This window comes from Oncorhynchus kisutch, linkage group LG19 (assembly GCF_002021735.2).
Source record: "Oncorhynchus kisutch isolate 150728-3 linkage group LG19, Okis_V2, whole genome shotgun sequence".
NCBI classification, from domain to species: domain Eukaryota; kingdom Metazoa; phylum Chordata; class Actinopteri; order Salmoniformes; family Salmonidae; genus Oncorhynchus; species Oncorhynchus kisutch.
The window spans coordinates 6,413,928-6,437,439 of NC_034192.2; the positions used below are offsets into that span (position 1 = coordinate 6,413,928).

Below are 23,512 nucleotides of genomic sequence, written 5' to 3' on the forward strand. Positions count from 1 at the left end.
GATCGAACATCTCTGAAGAGACCTGAAAAGAGCTGTGCAGCGACCAACCTGACAGTGCTTGAGGGAATCTGCAGAGAAGAATGGGAGAAAGTCCCCAAATACAGGTGTGCCAAGCTTGTAGCATGATACCCAAGAAGACTATAGGCTGTATCGTTGCCAAAGGTTCTTCAACAAAGTACTGAGACAAGGGTCAGAATAATGATGTATTTTTGCTTTGTCATTATGAGTTATTGTGTGAAGATTGATGAGGAAAAAAAACAGTTTAATCAATTTTAGAATAAGGCTGTAATTTAAGAATGTGGTAAAAGTAAAGGGGTCTGAATACTTTCCAAATGCACTGTATACCTCCCTGCCACCAGAGCTGTACGAGAGAGGGCCGGCCATCCATGGAATAAGTTCGTCTCGGAGAGCTCATAGAGCAGTCGAGGACGGGTCTTCTTCAAAACTACACTGTTGTCAACTCAGCTCTATACCATGTCAATGCAGAACATTTTTCTATAACCCTCTTTGGTGAAAATCTACAGTGAATCAATAACAAACCACAAATGAGCGTAAATACAAGAATCATTTTTATTATTTCTCTGCATTTACAATCAGGACCAAGGAGAACACAGCTCAATAGCATTCCACATTCTGTGAAGAAACTGTATATATGTCCCCATGAAGCCATGTCCAACCAGCAGTTCAAAAAGATCACACAGTCATCTCACTGCTGACCACTGATTGGCTTTTCAAAGTGTAATGATAATGCTGTGTTCATAAAGAAGTGGGAAGGTGGTAATTACCAGTTGTGAAGTCGTAAATATCAGTTGGATGTATTCACGTGCTTTGAACTCGTTGAGAAACTCAGATTGGCTAACGGCCAACAAGCTGCGTCAACCATAAACTATAAGTACAGCTATAGTGTTTGTACAAAAATTTGTGTTCAAAATCTTTGTGTAAATAATGTTTTGTTGTTGCATTTAACTACTGACAATGCTGTTTAAAAGGTCATTTCCTTAGTAGGTGACGTCAGAGGTTTCCCACTGGTAATCTCCCAGAGTTTCCCACTGTTAATTACCAGTTGGAAGGGTGTTCAAGTGGATTTTTACCAATCGTTTGTGGTAAATACCAACTTCCCACTTGCTTATGATCGCAGGATAACTCCTACAGTCCCGCTGTATTGTCTCTGGTACAGTAGGCCTAACTATCTCAGTGTATCAGAAGTCTTTTATCACATTCCGTATTAACCAGTGCTGCCCACTGCACTCCTGAATGATGAGCTGGTAGTCAGTGTCCTTCCCTGGGGCAATCTCCAGACATCTCTTTGTCTGTCTGTTCTGGATGGCTTTTCCCTGTAAAACACAGCAAACATTACACTGTACAACATCACACTAAAGTCAAAGACATCTCCCATGTTTCCAACAGTTAATAGGCATAAATTTCCCTATTTCATGTTGGAGTGCTTACCTGTTGAAATTCCCAGAGCATGTGGAATCCCTTCTGCTTGGCCTCCTTGCACTCATACAGTCCTGGGGTTTGAGTGCCAATGTCCATCAGACAGCGATTACTGTTGTACTTGTGAGACTTGATGCCTCCAATGTAGATCTCCCCGCTGGCTCGATAATAACAGTTCTGGACAGAGAGGATAGATATTTAGACTTTTCTGTGTCTGTGGTATTGACAGTACTTTGCATTGTGGTATGGGTTGAATCCCGGTTCTGCTATGGGATGGACCATATTATACCGCTAGTTAAATTCTGAAATACTAAGCAATGATTCTACAAACCTGTGGAGCAAAATAATGGCATCCATGTAAAATAGGTGTGTTCCCCGGAACTGGGCCTTGATCTATACAGAGATCCATCTTCAGGTCATTGGCCAGCTGTTGATTTTATGAACACAGATTAAACAAGTATACAAGTGCAAATTCCTATCCTGATAATGAGTTGGAATTATGACCCTGCATCCAATTGAAAAAATAATTATATGCACCAAACACACTTGGTGAGGAAATAATTCCAAAACAACAGTAACATTTTAGCATTACTCACAGCTCCATAACCAAGCAAGTCACCCAGGGGGTCTAACATTGGATACACATTGTCCAGATACCACTGGAAGGGTTTGCAGTTCAGACTCTTTCTCAACTTCTTCCTCTCTGAAACATCCCCAATGTCTATGCCATGATCCTGTGGTGAGGAAGATTTGTAAATCAGAAACACAGGTTGTGTGAGCAATCTACCTATTATCCACTTGATGATGGCTTAACGCCATCATTTTACAAAGATCCTATGATCTTCATTATGGCATTGAGTGTCTAGTCTACTTATTTTCAAACACAAAGCATGCATAACAGCGATGATTGTTATTCCATAGGAACAACTGAAAAAAACCTACTTTTTGAATGGTTTGTTGTGTACAGTACCTTCAGTGGGAGGTTCCAGGCGACGTTGACATTATGTTTGTATTCATCCATCCAGACCTCAGCCACTCTCAGAGCATTCCTCTTCATTGTAATGCTCAGGTCTGGGAGATAGGGTTTATGGGCCCTCTCGATGTGGGCTATTTTAGAACAAGGTATGACCTCGACACTTCCACCACACAGCCACACCTAGACACACCAAACACCAAGAGACAAGTACGAGTTTATAGATATGGACTGAAGTGTCTAGATGTTCGGTGTAGATTTGTTTGTTCAAACTGAACGACTCAAGAACAGAAAGCAATTCTGCAAACACAAGTCTGCTTTGATTTCCAACATTCATTCATAAACTGTAGCAGGGGGGCTTACCCGGATGCCCAGTTCAACATTTTCACCTCCATAGATCTTCATACCACCATCCAGAGCACCAATTTCCCCAAAGAACAGGCGATCAACCACTAGTATGCCCATAATGGAGGGGCTCCTGACAAACATACACAACAAATCATGGTCATTTCTAAAATGGGAGATGTGACATTCATTTTAATGAATAGATAACGCAAAATAACAATACAGGTGTAAATATTAGGTAAGATTTTCCTCCCAAAGCTGTGCTTTCCTTTTTGCCTTTTCAAACAGACTTGTGAAACAGGACTATCCTCCGATGATGAAATCACAAACAACTCACTTTCCTGGCTGTGTCTCGTCTTGTAAGGCATACCACTCAGGTCTGAAGGACTCATACATACACCACAGGGCCCAGTCAAAGGCGTTTGCATTCGGCCAATAACGTGTGACTGTCAAGTCATCGAAATGGACATTGTCAAACACCGGTGTCAACACCAACGTGCGGTCCTCCTTTATCCGCGCTAACAGAGGCTCCGCCCTGTTCACAGAAACACAGAGTGAAAACATTGTGTTAAAGGAGACTCCAAAAAATATCACTGAGTGTCTTTATAATATAAACCATTCAGACTACCATTCCACGTGAACTTCTATGTGGGCATCCAAGATGGCTACCACGTCTCCTTCAGCTTCCCTCCACCCTGAGAGGCGGGCCTGTGTGAGACCGAGCTGCTCCAGGTGTCTCACTCTCTTCAAAAGGCCCGGACGCTCTTCATCGATGAAGCTGATGTAGGCATCCAGCTTCTCCTTTAGGTCCTCTGGGAAAGCAGACACTTGCAAATCATTGGTACACAACAAAAGTTGAAAGCCACACTTGAGTTCAAATATACTTTCAAATGTTTCTAGAGAGCATAGACAAAGAGCAGAGAGCATAGACAAATTAGGCGAACCATTGGAGCTGTGGTCATCCACCAGTATGATGTTTTTGAGCAGGTGTTGGGGGGTCTTGTCTATGATGCTGCGGACAGCTCTCTTGATGATTGACAGGGCCTCGTCCAAGTAGATCAACACCACGCTGATGGTGGGCAGGTCATGGGGGTACTGGTGATTAGCACACCTGACAGACACAACAAAAACATTTGGTCCACCTCATATCATTCAGTCACTTCACCAAAGCTGCTGTTTCACTCTTAAAGTTTGAAATGTACTATGTCATTTGTCAAATTGCATTAAAAGTGCTGGAGATGGAATTGACCTCGGATGAGCGCTATGGAACAGACTGGTTAGAATTCAGAAGACTTGAGTTATCCATCATTTTCTGTGTAGAGGTGGCATAGAAATGAGGAAAAGGATTTACTTAGGATCGCGAGTATCAGGGATTTCCCTGTTCAGGGGTAGTCTGTCACTCAGGAAGGCGTTGTATCCATACATCTGAAACAACCCCTCTGCCTCTTTCTGCTCCTCCTCTGAGAGCTCATCACCCCAGGTTGTAAACAGAGCTGAGTTGGGGTACAACTTCTTCACCACCTTCCTCTCCTTCTTGACCTCGGTAGCCTTCACAGCCTGCCCCTCTTTCAGACTGATCCCGTTGTTGACTGACTTCACTGTGGACACAAGACAGCTGCTCATCAAACTGACATTAATTGGTTGTTTCTGTGTATTTCAGGTAGTTTAAGGCTGCCAGAATCTATTAAAGTCACTCTTTTTGATACACACAGATTATGACCTCATTTACATAACTACTGTTTTCATTTGATTTTTAAAAAGTTGATTAATAAGTTTTGTTCTGCCTTGGAGGATTACCTTGAAGTAACTTTTGTACATTTGTAAAAGTAAACAATGTTTGAGTTTATTTGAGTTTATTTTTATTTTTACAGGGACAGTGCACATTAATCAACATTTCAGTAAAAGTGCCGGTTTTAGCCAACCGGCTAATTTTCAACCGCAGTCCCTGGGCAGGTTATTAAAAACAATTACAATATAGACAATAGCAACATAGAACAAGCAAGACATAGCATACAGACAGAGCAACATAGGACAAGCAAGACGTAGCATACAGACAGAGCAGCATAAAACAAAAAGCAGCAAGACAAAATTCATAAAAGCAACAAAGTGTTTCCACACCTCACAAGCTACAGACAACAGACAACATGGAGTGGCAACACACAGCTAGGGACCATGTTCACAAATCTGATTGACCTTTAGCCATGTCTTCAAGCATTTTGTGAAAGTGTGATATGTGGTGCAGTTATGTGTGTCTGATGGCAGTGTATTCCAGACATGGGAAGCTCTCACAGAGAATGCAGATTTACTAAAGGTGCTTTTCCTTAGGGGAACTATACAGTCACCTCTCATTGCAGACCTTGTGGATCTGCTGCCATATGTCTAGGTTTTCTGTTTAACAAAAATATTCAGTGGAGGGGGAGCCAGGCCATTGAGGATCTTGAATACAAGACATGCGTCGGTGTATTGCACAAGATTTTCCCAACTCAAGAGCTCATGCTTTCTAAGGATGTGACAATGATGATGGCTATTGGGCTTCCTATCAAGCACTTTGAGAGCCTGTTTGTAGACAGACTGAATAGGTTTTAATGTTGTACAGCAAGCTTGGGCCCAACTAGTCAAGCAGTATGTTAAGTGGGGAAGTATCATAGATTTGAAGTACAGTTTTGCTACCTCTGTAGTCAAACAATTTAGTATAAATTGGAAATTAGCTAGGTTGAATTTGGTTATTTGAATTACCTTTTTCACATGCTTTTTAAAAGAGAGGTTGGAATCAAGTATGATGCCAAGGTACTTAAAATCGGATACCACCTGGAGCTTCTCCCCTGACACATAGACATCTGGCTCAGTAGCATCTGTTGCCCTCTTTGTGAAGAACATGCAAACAGTTTTTTTCACATTGAGATGCAAACACGAGTCACTGAGCCACTTTGTAACCTGGACCATTACAGTAGTGAGTTCTTGTGCAGCTTGTTGTTTGCTCTTTGCATGCACATATATCACTGTATCATCTGCATACATTTGAACTTCAGACCCAGTACAGACAGAAGGCAGATCATTAATGTACAGGCTGAACAGGAGGGGCCCCAGTATTGACCCTTGGGGCACGCCCACATCATTGCTACGAGTGGGCGACAGCTCATTGCTCACTCTGACACACTGAGTTCTGCCTTCAAGGTATGATTTCATCCATCTCAAGGCATCAGGGGAAAAGTTGAACTTGGACAATTTTGTGATGAGAATCTCATGGTTAACAGTATCAAAAGCCTTCCTTAGGTCCAGAAACACAGCCCCAACAGCACCCCCTTTGTCCATCTTGGACTTCACATTTTCCAGAAGAAAGCAGTTGGCCGTTTCTGTGGAGTGTTTCGCTCTGAAGCCAAACTGCATGGAGTGTAATGTGAAGGGGCTGTTGTTGAGGTGGGCAATCAGTTGTTCTACTACACACTTTTCAACAACCTTTGACACCACAGGTAGTATACTAATGGGCCTGTAGTTACTCACGTTAGCAGGGTCTCCTGATTTAAAGATGGCCGTTATTATGGCCGACTTCCATACCCTTGGAAACACACCAAGACCAATAGATGTGTTGGTGACCTTAGTCATGTGGCAAATTTTGGCACACAGAAGTTGGTAGATATAAATTTAACACATTTTGTACATCAAACAACAGTGTGCAGGACTAAAGAACATTCTAAAAATTATTATTGGCCATATTTTATAGATTTGATCTAATCCTTTATTTGTTTATTTAATTGAGAACAAATGTGACCGACAGCCTCAATTCAGTTTTATGTTGTAAAAAATGTTAGTGTTTTTTACATGAGAAAAAAGTAGAGACTCAGAGCTAGAAAATGGTATTTCATACACTGCAGTTGAGGAACAATGCGACAGTAATTCTGCATTGAAAGTTGATCAACTTGGTAGAAAATGGCCCTTGTACATCTACTAGACTCTTCTTTGCCAACACCTATTCAGCAATGTTCACACCCTCTTAAGCCTTAGCCTCACCCGTCTCTTTAAGGATTCTAATGTGAAGACATGCTAAACGGAGTAAGTAGTTTAGTAAACAACCAAAGATTTCAATACTAAAAGTAGTAGCCTACAATAGTGAAAAACTTGGTAAAAATACACTTCTTTTAGTCCTTGGCCTATATCCTAATCTAACTTTGGTGTAGGTCATGTTGTTCTTTACATTACCGTTGTCACGTCCTGACCTTAGTTCCTTGTTTATTATGTCTCTATTTTAGTTGGGTCAAGGCGTGAGTTGGGGTGGGCATTCTATGTTTTGTATTTCTATGTGTTTGGCCTGGTATGGTTCCCAATCAGAGGCAGCTGGCTATCGTTGTCTCTGATTGAGAACCATACTTAGGCAGCCTGTTCCCCCACTATGGGTTGTGGGTAGTTGTTTCCTGTCTCTGCACCAGACAGAACTGTTTAGTTTTCGGTCGTTCTCTTGTTATTTTGTGTTCAGTTTAAATAAATATTAACATGGACACGTATCACGCTGCATATTGGTCCGGTCCTTCCTACTCCTCCTCAGAAGAGGAGGTCAATTGTTTCAACCGTCTCTGGTAACACAAAAAAAAGTGTCCAGATCAAAATATGTTATACATTTTGGTAATTTTTAGAGTACGCTTACACACTAAATTGATGGGTCATATGAAGGACATGCTATAGCCACCCCCAGTAACATCTAGCCAAGTGGATGGGTAACTATTGTCTAGACATGTACAGTACACATGTTCATGAAATACAATAGATGGCCGTAATCACCTGGATATCTTGATGGGTCATGCAATAATATGGCGAAGTGGAGTCTTTTGTTTAGACATGTAAAAATGTTTAGACATGTTCAGACAACTTGTTAAATCCAAGATGGCGTAGCAGTCGAACGTGTGTTTGTCTTGTCCCGTGTATATAGTCTTTCTCGTTTTTTTGGTATATATTTTAATCTCACTTTCCATCTAAGAACTAAATATACTTTCCTGCAACCCGCCTCCCCCAATGTGGTACTGATCTGCTATTTTTATACTTTTTAACTGGAACCTCCATCAGCAGCTAGCCACCTAACTAGCCACAAGCTAGTAGTCATTGTTAGCCCCTGGTAGCGGTCTTCACCTTTAGCTCGGACACCAGCCAGCTTTAGCTCGGTCAATACCTGCCAGTCTGCACAGCGCGATATCAACCCAGAGCATATCGAAGCATATCAGACTGCTTTTCTCTACCACGTCACTGGATTCCTGCCGCAAGCTCTGGACCATTACACTGGACCATCGCAGCTGCAACCGAGTGGCTATTGCTGGCTAACGCTTCTGTCCTGAAGCAAAAACCAGATAGCCTTGAGCTAGCCTTGAGCTAGGCCCATCTCCCGGCTAGCCGACGAATGTATACCAGCTATCTCTTGGGCTACAATACCTCTCTTGTTAATTGGCCTGGACCCTTTATTGTCGACACCGAGCCCTGCTGATCCATCACAACTGGTCTGCCGACGTAATCGTCCGATGTGGCTTCAACAGGATTTTCCGTTGCGATGTCGCCGAAGACCCATCTGCTAGCCCCGGCCCGCTAGCTTTCTGAACGCTGTGTCTCCCTCTCGCCTAGCGTAGTAGCGACTACCGAACGGCTCCCTGATATACCTATTGCTGCTCATTGGACCCTATGATCACATGCGGAGACCTCGCCGGGCTTAACTGGTACCTCCAGAGATGCAACCTCTCTCATTGTCACTCAATGCCTAGGTTTCCATCACTGTTCTCACACATTGTCTGTACATTATGCCCTGAATCTATTCTACCATGCCCAGAAATCTGCTCCTTTTATTCTCTGTTCCCAACACACTAGATGACCATTTCTTATAGCATTTAGACGTACCCTTATCCTATTCCTCCTCTGTTCCTCTGGTGATGTAGAGCTTAACCCAAGCTCTGTAGCCCCCAATACTAGACCTATTTCCCAAGTGCTCTCATTTGTTGACTTCTGTAACCATAAAACCCTTGGTTTAACATCAGAAGCCTCCTCCCTAAGTTTGTTTTATTCACTGCTTTAGCACACTCAGCCAACCATGATGTCCTAGCCATGTCTGAATCCTGGCTTAGGAAGGCCACCAAAAAATCCACCTTTGCAGAAATAAGTGTCTCACTGTTGCCACTTGTTATAGACCCTCCTCAGCCCCCAGCTGTGCCCTGGACACCATATGTGAATTGATTGCCCCCCCATCTATCTTCAGAGTTCGTACTGTTAGGTGACCTAAACTGGGATATGCTTAACACTCCGGCCATCCTACAATCTAAGCTAGATGCCCTCAATCTCACACAGATTTCAAGGAACCTACAAGGTACAGCCCTAAATCCGTAAACATGGGCACCCTTATAGATATCATCCTGACAAACTTGCCCTCTAAATACACCTCTGCTGTCTTATTGCCTGCATCCGTTATGGACCACCCCTCATCACTGTCAAACGCTCCCTAAAACACTTCAGCTAGCAGGCCATTCTAATCGACCTGGCCTGGGTATCTTGGAAGGATATTGATCTCATCCTGTCGAGGACGCCTGATTGTTCTTTAAAAAAGTGTTTTTCTTACCATCTGAAATAAGCATGCCCCATCCCAAAAAAATGTAGAAAAAGAGCAGACATAGCCCTTGGTTCACTTTAGACTTTACTGCCCTTGACCAGCATAAACCCCAGCAATATGCAGCTTTTTAGGGAAGTCAGGATCCAATATGCACAGTCAGTTAGGAAAGCAAAGGCTAGCTTTTTAAACAGTATCACTAATTCCCAAAAGGTTTGGGACACTGTAAAGTTCATGGAGAATAAGATAACCTCCTCCCAGCTGCCCACTGCACTGAGGCTAGGAAACACTGTCACCAGTGATAAATCTACGATAATCGAGAATTTCATTAAGCATTTTTCTACGGCTGGCCATGCTTTCCCCCTGGCTACCCCTACCCCAGCCAATAGCTCTGCATCCCCCTTAGGAACATGCCCAAGCCCACCCCTCTTCTCCTTCACCCAAATCCAGATAGCTGATGTTCTGAAAGAGCTTCAAAATCTGGATCCCTACATATCAGCTGGGTTAGACAATCTGGACCCTCTTTTTCAAAAATTATGCGCCAAAATTGTTGCAACCCCTATTACTAGCCTGTTCAACCTCTCTTTCGTATCATCTGAGATCCCTAAAGATTGTAAAGCTGCCGGGGTCATCCCCCTCTTCAAAGGGGGAGACACTCTAGACCCAAACTGTTACACACCTATATCCATCCTCCCCTGCCATTCTAAAGTCTAAGAAAGCCAAGTTAACAAACAGATCACCGACCATTTCGATTCCAACCATACCTTCTCCACTATGCAATCTGGTTTCCGAGCTGGTCATGGGTGCACCTCAGCAACGCTCAAGGTCCTAAACGATAGCATAACCACCATCGATAAAAGACAGTACTGTGCAGCCGTCTTCATCGACCTGGCAAAGGCTTTCGATTCTGTCCATCACCGCATTCTAATCGGCTGACTCAATAGCCTGGGTTTCTCAAGTGACTGCCTCGCCTGGTTCACCAACTACTTCTCAGATAGAGTTCTGTGAGTCAAATTGGAGGGCCTGTAGTCTGTACCTTTGGCAGTCTCTATGGGGGTGCCACAGGGTTCAATTCTCGGGCCGACTCTTTTCTCTGTATATATCAATGATGTCGCTCTTGCTGCTGGTGATTCTCTGATAAACCTCTACGCAGACGACACCATTCTGTATACAATTAAAGTCAGACGTTTACATACACCTTAGCCAAATACATTTAAACTCCGTTTTTCACAATTCCTGACATTTAATCCTAGTAAAAATTCCATGTCTTACGTCATTTAGGATCACCACTTTATTTTAAGAATGTTGAATAATAGTAGAGAGAATGATTTTTTTCATCTTTTATTTCTTTCATCACATTCCCAGTGGGTCAGAAGTCAATTATTATTTGGTTGCATTGCCTTTAAATTGTTTAACTTGGGTCAAATGTTTCAGGTAGCCTTCTACAAGCTTCCCCCCAATAAGTTGGGTGCATTTTGGCCCATTCCTCCTGACAGAGCTGGTGTAACTGAGTAAGTTTTTTAGGCCTCCTTGCTCGCACATGTTTTTTCAGTTCTGCCCACACATTTTCTATGGGATTGAGGTCAGGGCTTTGGAATGGCCACACCAATACCTTGACTTTGTTGTCCTTAAGCCATTTTGCCACAACGTTGGAAGTATGCTTGGGGTCATTGTCCATTTGGAAGACCCATTTGCGACCAAGCTTTTACTTCCTGACTGATGTCTTGAGATGTTGCTTCATTACATCCACATAATTGTCCCTCCTCATGATGCCATCTATTTTGTGAAGTGCACCAGTCCCTCCTGCAGCAAAGCACCCCCACAACATGATGCTGCCACCCCCATGCTTCACGGTTGGGATGGTGTAATTCGGTTTGCAAGCCTCCCCCTTTTTCCTCCAAACATAACAATGGTCCTTATGGCCAAGCAGTTCTATTTTTGTTTCATCAAACCAGAGGACATTTCTCCAAAAAGTATGAACTTTGTCCCCATGTGCAGTTGCAAACCGTAGTCTGGCTTTTTTTATGGCAGTTTTGGAGCAGTGGCTTCTTCCTTACTGAGCGGCCTTTGAGGTTATATCAATACTGGACTCATTTTACTGTGGATATAGATACTTTTGTACCTGTTTCCTCCAGCATTTTCACAAGGTCCTTTGCTGTTGTTCTGGGATTGATTTGCAGTTTTCGCTCCAAAGTACGTTCATCTCTAGGAGACAGAACGCATCTCCTTTCTGAGCGGTATTATGGCTGCATGGTCCCATGGTGTTTACACTTGCATACTATTGTTTGTAGAGATGAACGTGGTACCTTCAGGCGTTTGGATATTGCTCCCAAGGATGAACCAGACTTGTGGAGGTCTACAATTTTTTTTCTGAGGTCTTGGCTGATTTCTTTAGATTTTCCCATGATGTCAGGCAAAGTTTGAAGGTAGGCCTTGAAATACATCCATAGGTACACCTCCAATTTACTTAAATTATGCCAATTAGCCTGTCAGAAACTTCCATAACATCGTTTTCTGGAATTTTCCAAGCTGTTTAAAGGCAGTCAACTTACTGTATGTAAACTTCTGACCCACTGGAATTGTGATACAGTGAATTATAAGTGAAATAATCTGTCTGTAAACAATTGTTGGAAAAATGACTTTTGTCATGCACAATGTAGATATCCTAACCCACTTGCCAAACTATAGTTTGTTAACAAGATATTAGTAGTGGTTGAAAAAGAGTTTTAATGACTCCAACCTAAGTGTATGTAAACTTCCGACTTTAAAACTAGTTTTTCAACCACTCCACAACATTCTTATTAAGTATCAGCTGTCAGAGCAGCTTACCGATCACTGCACCTGTACACAGCCCATCTGTAAATATTCCACCAACTTCCTCATCCCCATATTGTTATTTATGTTTCTTGCTATTTTGCACCCCAGTATCTCTACTTGCACATCATCATCTGCACATCTATCACTCCAGTGTTAATGCTAAATTGTAATTATTTCACCACTATGGACTATTTATTGCCTTACCTCCCTAATCTTACTACATTTGCACACACTGTACATCGATTTTTCTATTGTTTAATTGACTGTACGTTTGTTTATCCCATGTGTTGTTGTTTATTCGCACTGCTTTGCTTTATCTTGGCCAAGACGAGGTTGTAAATGAGATTTTGTTCTCAACTGGCCTACCTGGTTAAATAAAGGTGAAATATATTTTTTTTTAAGAAATGTAAAAAACATTTAGCTAACTAGCTAAACATTGAACCGGGACCTTCCCAACTCATGTTACTACCAATACAAACATTGTCGTACCTGTAGTATGAACCTGCAGGTACCTAAATCTAACATCTAGGTTCAATGTTAGCTTGCTAACATTAGGCTATAACTAGCAGTGCAAATGGATTTCTGATTTTAATAATATTTCAACACAGATCACACATGTAGCATTAGCTAGCGATCCAGCAAGCTAACATTCGCTAGCTAGCTAACTGTATGCTTTAACTTGCAATGAAAACAACTTTGACAAAATTAGAAACTAATAATATCTGACAATGTAGCATGACATTTACTCGTATACATGGATGAACGCTTCATGGCAGACTGGAACCATTTAACTTCGTTTTGATTGTAGCTACATTTTATTTGGCCAGCATTGTGTCAAGTCTGTTTCATTTAGTTTCATATTGACTGTGGTGTGTGCAGAAAGTAGCCCATCACTTTTTCCAAGTGATCTGTCGATAGCACCTGCTAAATTCAGGGCATCAATGTTGTTGAGAAAAGCAGCAAAACTTTTGTAGTTCTCTATGGCTAACGTTGCATCTTTCAAAAACAGTGAGGTAGAAAGGACTATCAACACATACTGAGCAGTTTATGTTATAGACAGAAGCATGCTACATGGCAGACCAATCCAAATTCACCTCCCGGAATGTCCAGCCCATTCATTATCTCAACCAATAATGGCTAGCAGGAAAGTTTCTGTCTTTTTCCATGGTTAAACCAACTAGTCTCGTATTTTATATTTTTTATTCGTATTCATTTATTCAAATACACTGTTTTGCAATGAAGGTCTAAAGTAACTTCAAAAGCACTTTCTGGGGTCACACCATGGTGTAGCCAGAGGGCAGCTAGCTTCAGTCCTCCTCTGGCTACATTGACCTCAATACAAAACCTAGGAGGCTCGTAGGCCTCACCCCCTTCCATAGACATACATGGTAATTGTGACCACTTCCGGAGGACATCCTCCAACCAATCAAATCTTTGGCAATATGAACTGACATGTTGTCCATCCAATCATAGAATTGGGATCAGAGAATGAACCTAGTGTGTGGAATTGTGCCACAGAGCATTGTGGGGGTTATATGTGTTGAGAAGCTTGGTGTCATTGTTGGATAGAGACTAAGAGTGAAGAGTAATAGTTGAGCATTTTATTCATATTATTCAATTCAAATTCGTGTTTTAAAATTACAGTTGATGGAAGAGGTATATTATCAAAACAAATATTGGTTTTAGAACTGTATTTTTGTGTCCAGTTATTGCAATTTATTTAACATTTTTCAAAGTTAGCCTTGTCATCTTCAGTAGCTAGTTAGCTACCAGCGCGAGTGTGCAATTTTCTGCATCAGAATGGTAGAATGTCCAACGCTGCCGAAAATGTTGTGGACTTTTTGCGGAAAAAACCCTTTCATTCTCTTGGGTACATGGAAAAGGTGCAAATTAAAATCCAGGGTCAACCTCTGCCTGAGATCAGTTTCATGAAGAACGATGAACATGTGAGTGCGTTCAATATCAACAGGTATCAAAAGTATAGCTGGTTAACAGTGAGACTTTCATCAAGCTGCCTGTATTGCTGGCCTTGCCTGCTTTTTGGAAAGTCTGAGCCTTGGTCGAAAGGTGGGTACAGTGACCCGAAGAACATCGATCGTTCAGCTAAATGGCAAAACAAAAGCATGAGCGTATAAATGCCCACATCAGATTCAAGTTTCTGGGAATAAACTCCCTCTCGCCGTGTCTTCTATCGATGCAAAGTTCCGCCTACAAGGGCAACTACAATGAGTTTGCAGAGGTAATTGCGCATTACAATGCTTTACTTGCTGAACATATTGAACTTTCGACTGTCTTTTCTAGGATGTCGTAAACAATTCCGAATGATTTGATAGCTTCCATCGCATCATCCATTAAATTGTAGATAAAAACATTTTTTCTCGTTCGCTCCATTAGGCGTACCACTATACTCCGGTATTTATTTAGCAAAGATGATAACACATAATCACTCCGCACAGACACAAGCAAAAGCTCATTACATAAACGTTGCACCTAAACATTAGAAATCTGACATGCTGTATGGGATGAAAATGAGAGTATTTTTCAGTCTGATCAACTGTAGGCTACTAACAAGAGCAGCTGAATAACTTTACATCCTATGCGCCCTGTCCGTAAACTAATTGATAACGTTATGTATTTATTGTCCATGTGTGTGTCTGGAGAAAATGTAGTTTAAATTCAAAATTGGGCTGGCTAAGGCCTACAGTTGCATAGGCCTGCATGATGCAAACATGCATAAAGCAAGCTCAGCTATGTGAGTTCTGTTCTGTGTATCAGTTGTAGTCTATGGGTAGAGTAAATCCCCCTCCTAATCCAGTCTAACTATAATTTATGAACAAATATAAGGTAGCTGCAATTTAAAAAAAACGGGTCCCATCATAGCCCATATAAAACGTTTTTACAACTGATTAATCACTGTCATACTTTATAGGGTCCAGAGTTTTCCTAGTTAGGTTAGCATATAAGGGAAAACTCCAGGCCCCCGAAGGTAAAAATGACCCCACCGCTCTGGGACCTATGGTGCCACCAGTCTGCTTGCAGTTGTCAGTTATCAGGTATGTGAATGATCAGGGCTTCATTCCAGAATGTTTCTTGAGCTACATTGATGTGTCAAGTGGGCGAAATGCGCAGTCTGTTTGACTTTATGAATTTTTATATTAAATTTAATAGAGAAATGAATTGTCCAAACCTACGATGGCACAGCTGTAATGGAATGTATCTGCTATTTATATTTACAGCTAACCCTCCTGTTCCCTGATTAAGAGGTGATGACCACGCCACTCCACGACCATTGTTAACTCTCATTACATGAACTGAAGTCACTACTCATGTGCACGCTCATTTATTTTATTTAACTAGGCAAGTCTGTTAAGAACAAATTCTCATTTACAATGACGGCCAAACCCGGACGGCGCTGGGCCAATTGTGCGCACCCCTATGGGAATCCCAACCATGGCCAGATGTGATACAGCTTGGATTCAAACCAGTGACTCCTCTTGCACTGAGATGCAGTGCCCGAGACTGCTGTGCCACTCGGGAGCCCAGTTATTGTGTTTAAGGGTGCAATTACTTTTTCACACTGAGGAATTTGGTGTTGCATAACTTAATTAAGTAAATAAAACAAGTGTCCATTTTTTGTATTATTTGTAAACTCAGGTTTCCTTTATCTAATATTAGGTTTTGGTTGAAAATCTGATAACACTCAGGATCAAAAATGTGCAAAAATAGTGAAAATCTGAAAGGGGGCCAATACTTTTTCACAGCACTTTTAGATGAAGGAAATTATTACCCACCCAGCTTCTCAATGTGAGCCTCCATCTTCTCCAGCCTCTTGAGCATGTCCTGGCCCCTGACCGAGTCATCCTGATGGGCCCTCTGCAGTCTTTCCCCATGAGAATGAACCTCCCGCTTAATGGATGTGATGTAGAGTATTCCAGCGCCCATGGCCAGCAAAGAAGCCAGCCCTCGAACCCAGCCTAGCCTCATCGTCCCTCTACGTGTGAGCGCTCAGCCTGGGGATACAGACAGGATTTCCTTCCTCTCTCACTGAGGTCCAGGCTCGCCTGAAAGGAGGGAGGGGTGATGTAATAGAAAGTTCCAAGTAAAGAGAAGAGAAGTCGCAGATAATCAAAAATCTATTTGTTTTACTAAACAGAGAGCGACCTCCAGCACAGAAGCAGAGAACATGTCTAACTGGCCTAACCCATTCAACGTCTTTCACACCCTTTTAAGCGTCAGCCCCACCCATCTCTTTAAGGATTCACATGTGAGGCCAAGCGCTAAACAGTGAATACAGTCGTGTACTAAACAACCAGAGATTAAGACTAAAGGCTGGTTCATACTACGTCTATCAACATGTCTGTATACAGTTGTCATTCATTATTACAGGAAACTCACAAGATCATTATTTAAGTTATTTAAGCTAATTACAGAAAATAGCTTATGGTTGTGAGTGTGACAAAGCAAAAACCGGGCATTCTACTAGAGCAGTGGTTCCCAAACTTTATAGTTCCGTACCCCTCCAAACATTCAACCTCCAGCTGCGTACTGCCTCTGGCCCCAGGGTCAGCGCACTTTAAAATTGAGTTTTTTGCCATCATTGTAAGACTGCCATACACTACACAATACATTTATTTAACCTAAGGAGTGTGAGTTTGTCACAACCCTGTGCGTGGGAAGTGACAGAGCTCTTTATAGGACCAGGGCACAAATAATATAACATTCAATAATTTTGCGCTTTATTTAACCAGCTTACATATAAAACCTTATTTGTTAATTGAAAACTGTGAATAATTCACCACAGGTTAATGAGAAGTGTGTGCTTGAAAGGATGCACATAACTTTTAAAATGTTGGGTTGTATTGGAGAGAGTCTGTCTTAAAATGTGAATCACATTTTTATTTGGCGTACCCCCGATGGCATTGTGTGTATCCCAGTTTGGGAATACCTATGCTAGAGAATTTTAGAATTTAGGCACTGTCTTGTTGGCCTAATGTTATATCCTAATATGACTTTGGTGCAGGTCATGTTCTTCGCATTACCATATCTGATAAACACACACTATACCAAATAAAATCAACTTTCATTTGTCACATGCACAGGCTGGCTCATAGCCTGTGGCAAAAATGAGGGGACGCGAACAACCGGTATAGGGCAATTAAAAAATGATCTTTATTGTAAACAAAACTATTAACTTTTCACTAAGAAAAATGAATGAGGTGTGGAAGTATCATAATGTAAGGTGTGTAAAGTGCATGGATGCGTGAATCTGTGTGTGAATGACTGAGTGAAAACTATGCAAAACAGGTTCATACCTGGTGGAGCCGAGAGAGAGAAGTGATTAGTGACAGTTTAAATATTTAGAGCCCAGGTGACTCCAATCACTAACGACCCTCCTCTGCCTGCAGGAAAACCGCCCCTGCACTGCAGAGGAGCCGTGACACCCCCCTCCTTAAAATGAGGGTCCCACCCTCAACGCAACTTCCTCCAACATATTCAAAACAATTCAAATCCCCCCCCCCAAAAAAAAGGATACCAGTCCCGGCTCCTAGTAGTGGCCCCGTGTCCCCCAACTGTCCGCCCCTCAAACTCTGCAGCCCTGGTACCTGGGGAGCAATTTAAGAGGAAAGATACAAACTAGGTTAAAGGAGCACAGGGCAGTTTCCCAAAATTTGGGGCTGCCAATACAGGTGCCAAACACAAGAGCCTTAACTGCATCTTGACACTGGGTGGACCAGAAATTCAGCCTTGGCCTTCAACAGATTGGTCAGGGGGGACACTACTACTGAAAAGTTTACAAAAAGCGCGGTAGTACCCCACCATTCCCAGGAAGCGCATCAGTTCTCTTTGTGGACAGCTGTGGGAACTGCTTCACAGCCTGACCAACAACCTTGCCTAGGTATGTGATTGTAGCTTTGGCAAACTCACATTTTGCCAAATTAATAGTCAACCTGGCCCACACCAGTCTTTCAAACAGGGCTTGCACTCTCCAAACATGCTCCTCCCAGAAGTCTGAGTAGATGACCACGTCGTCCAAATACACGGCACACCCTTCCAGACCTGAGACCACCCGATTCATTAGCCTCTGGAAGGTGGCTGGAGCATTCCGCAAGCCGAAAGGCATCACTGTATAAGAGAACAAACCAGATGGAGTTATAAAGGCAGTAATCTCACAAGCTCTTTTGGTAAGGGGTACTTGCCAATATCCCTTTAAAAGATCAAAATTGCTAACATACTTTGCTGACCCAACTTGATCAATACAGTCCTCCATCCTAGGAAGAGGGTAAAGGTCTGCTTTAGTAACATTGCTAACTTTTCTATAATCAGTGCAAGGTCTGAAAGTGGAATCAGACTTTGACCAAAAGACAGGGTGATGCCCAATTTGAACAACATGGCTCCGCAATACCATTGTCCATCATATACTGCACCTCTGTTTCCAGTTTCAATCTCTTCTCCTCAGATACACAATAAAATCTGTTTGATAGGCTTAGCATCTCTGATGTCTATATCATGCTCAATGAAGTGGGTTTGCGATGGAGTGTCAGAAAACAAAACTGGGTAGTTTCTAATAAGAGCTACCAATTCATCACGTTTCTCAGAGTCTAAATGATCTACCAAATCCCCAAGGCTTTGCAAAGTCTGGGAGTTTTTCAACAGACCTTGTAAGACCTCATCCGAAACCCTAACGTCCTCCTCTTCTCCCCCCTCCACCAAATTAAAGCCACAAGATGCAGTGACTGGAGCAGCAGTCAACGCTGACCTCACCGCTGGAGTGCCTTCAACTTTGCTTAGATCACGGGAGGGATAACATTTTAACAGGTTCACATGGCATAATTTAGAGGACTTTCTATGACTAGGGGTTTCAATAAGATAGTTCAAATCGGACACTTTATAAAACACATTGAAAGGACCACAATATTTTGCCTGAAAAGGTGAACTTACAAGAGGCAGAAGAGCAAGTACACGATCACCGGGACTGAACTCACACAGCTCAGCCTGTCCGTCATATTTCAGCTTCATTTTCCGTTGAGAAGATTGTTTTCTCTTTCGCCAGTTCACCAGCCCTATACAACTTCAACCTAAAACCATTTACGTCGTCAATAAGGTTCTGAAGTGGTTCCTCAGGCAAACAACCATCCTGCAACACTGCTCAAGGCCCACGCACCTTATGACCAGACACTAAGTCATTTGGGCTAAACCCTGTGCTTTCTTGTACTACTTCACGAGCAGCTAGTAGCAGCCAAAGTAACCCCTCCTCCCAATCTGCAGACATTTCTGTACAGTATGCACGAAGCAAGGATTTTAAAGTTTGATGAAAATGTTCCAAAGCTCCCTGGCTCTGGGCATGGAACGCAGTAGACTTGTTGTGTTTAAGTTTAAGCTGTTTGAGAACCTGAGCAAATAAATGGGAGGTAAAGTTAGACCCCAGATCTGACTGGATGATTTTTGGAATCCCAAATGTTGAAATAAATTGAGTTAACGCTTTAACTACTGATTTTGAAGTTATGGTACGCAAGGAAAAAGCTGCCGGATATCTGTTTGCTTGACACATAACAGTTAATAAGTAGCTATGACCTGACTTGGACCTTGGTAAAGGCCCAACACAATCGATAATAAGATGCTCAAAAGGTTGCCCTATGGCTGGTATTGATACAAAGGTGCTGGCTTTACAACCTGGTTTGGGTTTGGCTTGCTTGTGCACTGACACATATCACAAGTTTTAATAAACTGAGATACATCCCGCTTTAAACGGGGCCAGAAAAAATAACGAAATATGCGATCATAAGTTTTACAAACACCCATATGACCTGCCACATCACCATGTGAAGTTTGCAACACTTTATTTCACAAAGTAGTAGGTACAACTATTTGAAAGGCTGGTTCTCCTAGACCCTGATCATAGTGTGGAACCCATTTCCTGACCAACAGCCCATCCAGAAGAAAATAACACTGAGCACTATTCCTCACCACTGAATCAGGAACAACTTTATCAAACAGATCAGCCAAGGTAGTATCGGCCTTTTGCTCAGCCATCAATGAATCTCTAGAATTAGTCAACTGTTCTGTCTCGAGTTTGACTGGCAACTCAAGACTTTCTGGTTTACTCTCAATCTCCTTACGAGTGTCCGCCCGGGTAACCACACAAACTGGAAATACCTCAGGAGACACAGTTTTGATCCGGCGATTCCCTTGCAGGTGACACTGAAGGTTGCTTCTTACAGATGTTTAATTTGCCATCTGCCCACACCTTACTACCTGCCAAGTCATTCCCCAAAATCATGTGGACTCCCTCTACTGGCAACTGGGGTCTAACCCCAACATCTACATCACCCTCAACCAGACCACATTTTAGGGTAACTTCATGTAAAGGACAAGAGAATGGAACTAAACCCATACCACATACCATTACACAACTGCCAGTATCAGACTCTTTAGAGAAAGGCAAAACAGATTCCAGAATAAAATAATCTAAAGCTCCAGTGTCTTTTAAGATCTCGATTGAAACATTTTGGTTGCCATCTACCAGGGACACTACACCATCAGAAATAAAGGCTGAAAAATCAGTGGGAAGACTGAGAATCAAACTCAACGAGTGGCTGAGAAAGCTCACCCTAGTGGTCAGAGGCTGCAACAGGAATTGCCATCACAGCAGGTTTAACTTGACCTGACTTTTTTGATTTAAGCAGAGGACAATCTTTCTTCCAATGTCCTTCAACTAAACAGTAGCGACAGGTATTAGCATTAACCGGTGATTTAAGTCCTCCAGACCCAAACTTCTGCTAAGGTCTTTGGAAAGAAGACCCAGAAAAAGGTGACCTACTATTCCTAGGAGTAAAGTTATTTTTATGGTACATGTCACTGTTTGACTTTATGTGTTAGCCTGTACTCATCTGCAAGGATTGCTGCATCATTTGGAGACTTAACTTCATGTTCATTCATGTATGTAGCAACCTGGTCAGACAAGTTTTGAACTGTTCTAACACAATCAAATTAGACAGACCCTCAAAAGTACTAACTTCAGAAGCTGTACACCAACGATTAAATGCAGAAGTCAAATCACAAACAAACTCAGAATAGGTTTGTGAAGCTAACTTTTTCCTGTAACGAAAACGTTGACAATATGCCTCTGGCACAAGCTCATAGACCTTCAGAACTGCTGATTTAACTGTAGCAAAAACTTTACTGTCAGCTACACTCAGTGCTGTAAAAGCCTCACACAATGTGTACTTACAGGTAAAGCACAACAACATAGTCATGTCCAAATCTGACCAAGCTCTAGCTTCCGCAATACGTTCAAATAAAGCAAAGTATTGTGTCTGGATCTGACTCATCAAATTTAGGCAACAAACAAAGATTCTGTGAAACATCAAACTGTGGGAGTCCTTCTGGTCTATTAGCATTTCTCAATCGCTCTCTCTCTAACTGCATTTGCAACAGCTCCCTTTGCTGCTCAAAAGTTAATGAAGGGCTAGACTGAAAACCTGCACTCTCACTACTAGCAGACTGACCCCCAAAAAACACTAATTTCTCTAAGACCCTGTTTTAATCTAGTTTTAACAGTCTCTTTAAATGTTGTCAACAATCTCAATCTGATAATGTTCAGCAATTTCAATTAACTGCTCCTTAGTACACAACTCTAAGGCTACCTCTGAAGGAGCTTGAACAAAACTACTCAAAATGGAAGACATTTTCCTCAACCAATACAACTATTACAAATGCTAAAAAAACTCACCTGCTGTCAGCCTGGGTTCAAGGACAGGAGCCACACCCCACTATCCTCCAAAAACAACTAACTGGCCCTGGTCTTCGTGCAGTCACATGTGGTGGGGTTTTATGCACACAAAACCAGTGGAGTGGAAAAGACAACCAGAAACTGGCGGCTCCCCCCATAACCACGGAGGTGTTCCCGAGCCGATGAAAGGGAAAGGGATGCTCTACCCACGTTCACTGCCACCTAAAACAAAAACACCACGAGCCTCCTATTGACATGAGAGGACTCCCACCTGAACAAAACCCAGAAAAACCCAGAGTGAATTGTTAACCAAATTTAGCTACCAAGCTAACTGAACCAAAAGAACACATGGCTCTCAATGCTCTCTCCAATATTGGCCCAACCAAAACATCCCCTCAAACAAAAACATTTGGAAATCTGAACTAAACTAACCCAAGTTAACTACAAAACGATAATCAAATAAGCTAAATTACAAATAAAAACACATCAATAATAAGACAAAGACAATCTAGACAAAACCTTAACCAACTATAACAAAATGTTAAAGTACACTAAAATACAAAAGACTAAAGTACAATTAACTTTAACTTACAGACGAGCCCCCACTTGTCACAGGCCGGCTCATAGCCTGTGGCAAAAATGAGGGGACGCGAACAGGTCTAGGCCAATTAAATAATGTTCTTTATTGTAAACAAAACTATTAACTTTAAACTAAGAAAAATTAATGAGGTGTGGAAGTATCATAATGTAAGGTGTATGTAAAGTGCATGGATGCGTGAATCTGTGTGTGTGAATGACTGAGTGAAAACTATGCAAAACTACAAAAGAACAAACAAAACAGGTTCATACCTGGAGGAGCAGAAAGAGATAAGTGATTAGTGACACAGTTTAAATACTTAGAGCCCAGGTGACTCCAATCACTAACGACCCTCCTCTGCCTGCAGGAGGAGCCGCCCCTGCACTGCAGAGGAGGAGCCATGACAGGATACAGAAGGTGTAAACGGTACAGTGAAATGGTTACTTACATAGTGGATTATTTTGTTTAGCCATGTAGCTAGCTAGTTAGCTAAGCAATGAACGATGATCCCAACTCATGTTACACCCTGCATGACTTTACAGATATTTAAACGTTAACCAACTAGGTTCAATATTAGCTCGCTAGCTAACATTAGGCTATAACCTGCAATGCAAATGGCTAGGAGAAACGAATAATATTACAACACTAATCATACAAGTAATGTTAGCTAGCGAGCTAACCAGCTAACTTTAGCTAGCAAGTTCACAGTACGCTTTAACTTGCAATGAAAATGACTTCATGGCAAAATTTGAAATGTAGTTCAGGTCGAAATGTAGTTAGGTCGACTCTCTTACATGGAACACTTCTCCCTTTCTGTCATGGATGCCATGTCCCCCTTAGTTTTAAGATGTAATCCGGAGACAGGTGGTGACAGGTGATTTATACAACAGCCTTCTGTGTTCTCTTCTCGACTCCCCCTGCATTTTCAATCAATTTTCAATCAAATGCCTGAGGTTGGTCTGCCATGTAGCACTCCTTAGCTATCATACTCTGCTTCCACCGGGCATTCCACTGATTTCAAAACCCGATCCTCCAGAAAGTGGAGCTCTATCTTAAAAAAAA

The 23,512-nt window shown here is 42.0% G+C and overlaps 1 protein-coding gene across 2 annotated transcripts; it reads right to left on the minus strand.

Annotated features, from left to right (window-relative positions):
- Positions 1 to 546: 546 nt before the first annotated feature.
- On the minus strand, positions 547 to 22,582 carry LOC109865000 (probable polypeptide N-acetylgalactosaminyltransferase 8). Of its 2 annotated transcripts, XM_031798390.1 has the most exons (13): positions 22,466 to 22,582; positions 21,874 to 22,144; positions 15,935 to 16,204; positions 4,107 to 4,353; positions 3,700 to 3,866; positions 3,384 to 3,567; positions 3,093 to 3,290; positions 2,774 to 2,888; positions 2,408 to 2,593; positions 2,034 to 2,171; positions 1,769 to 1,864; positions 1,450 to 1,614; positions 547 to 1,334 (listed from the first exon to the last, which is right to left on the minus strand). In XM_031798390.1, exons 3-13 carry the CDS (start codon positions 16,125 to 16,127, stop codon positions 1,200 to 1,202), a joined length of 1,824 nt encoding a protein of 607 aa, XP_031654250.1. In that variant the 5' UTR covers positions 16,128 to 16,204; positions 21,874 to 22,144; positions 22,466 to 22,582; the 3' UTR covers positions 547 to 1,199. The 2 variants fall into 2 exon arrangements, with proteins under 2 accessions (XP_031654250.1, XP_031654249.1); XM_031798389.1 differs by lacking the exons at positions 21,874 to 22,144; positions 22,466 to 22,582 and having other exon boundaries at positions 15,935 to 16,343.
- Between the last annotated feature and the right edge of the window lie 930 nt (positions 22,583 to 23,512).

Bases quoted from the DNA above. Each gene is read 5' to 3' on its own strand.
- LOC109865000 (XM_031798390.1), bottom strand. From the start codon at position 16,127: ATGAGGCTAGGCTGGGTTCGAGGGCTGGCTTCTTTGCTGGCCATGGGC. The intron at 4,354-15,934 runs GTGGGTAATAAT...TTGTGTCCACAG, and splicing joins GGCTCACATTGAGAAGCTGG to TGAAGTCAGTCAACAACGGG. The intron at 1,615-1,768 runs GTTTGTAGAATC...CTCTCTGTCCAG, and splicing joins GCCATTATTTTGCTCCACAG to AACTGTTATTATCGAGCCAG.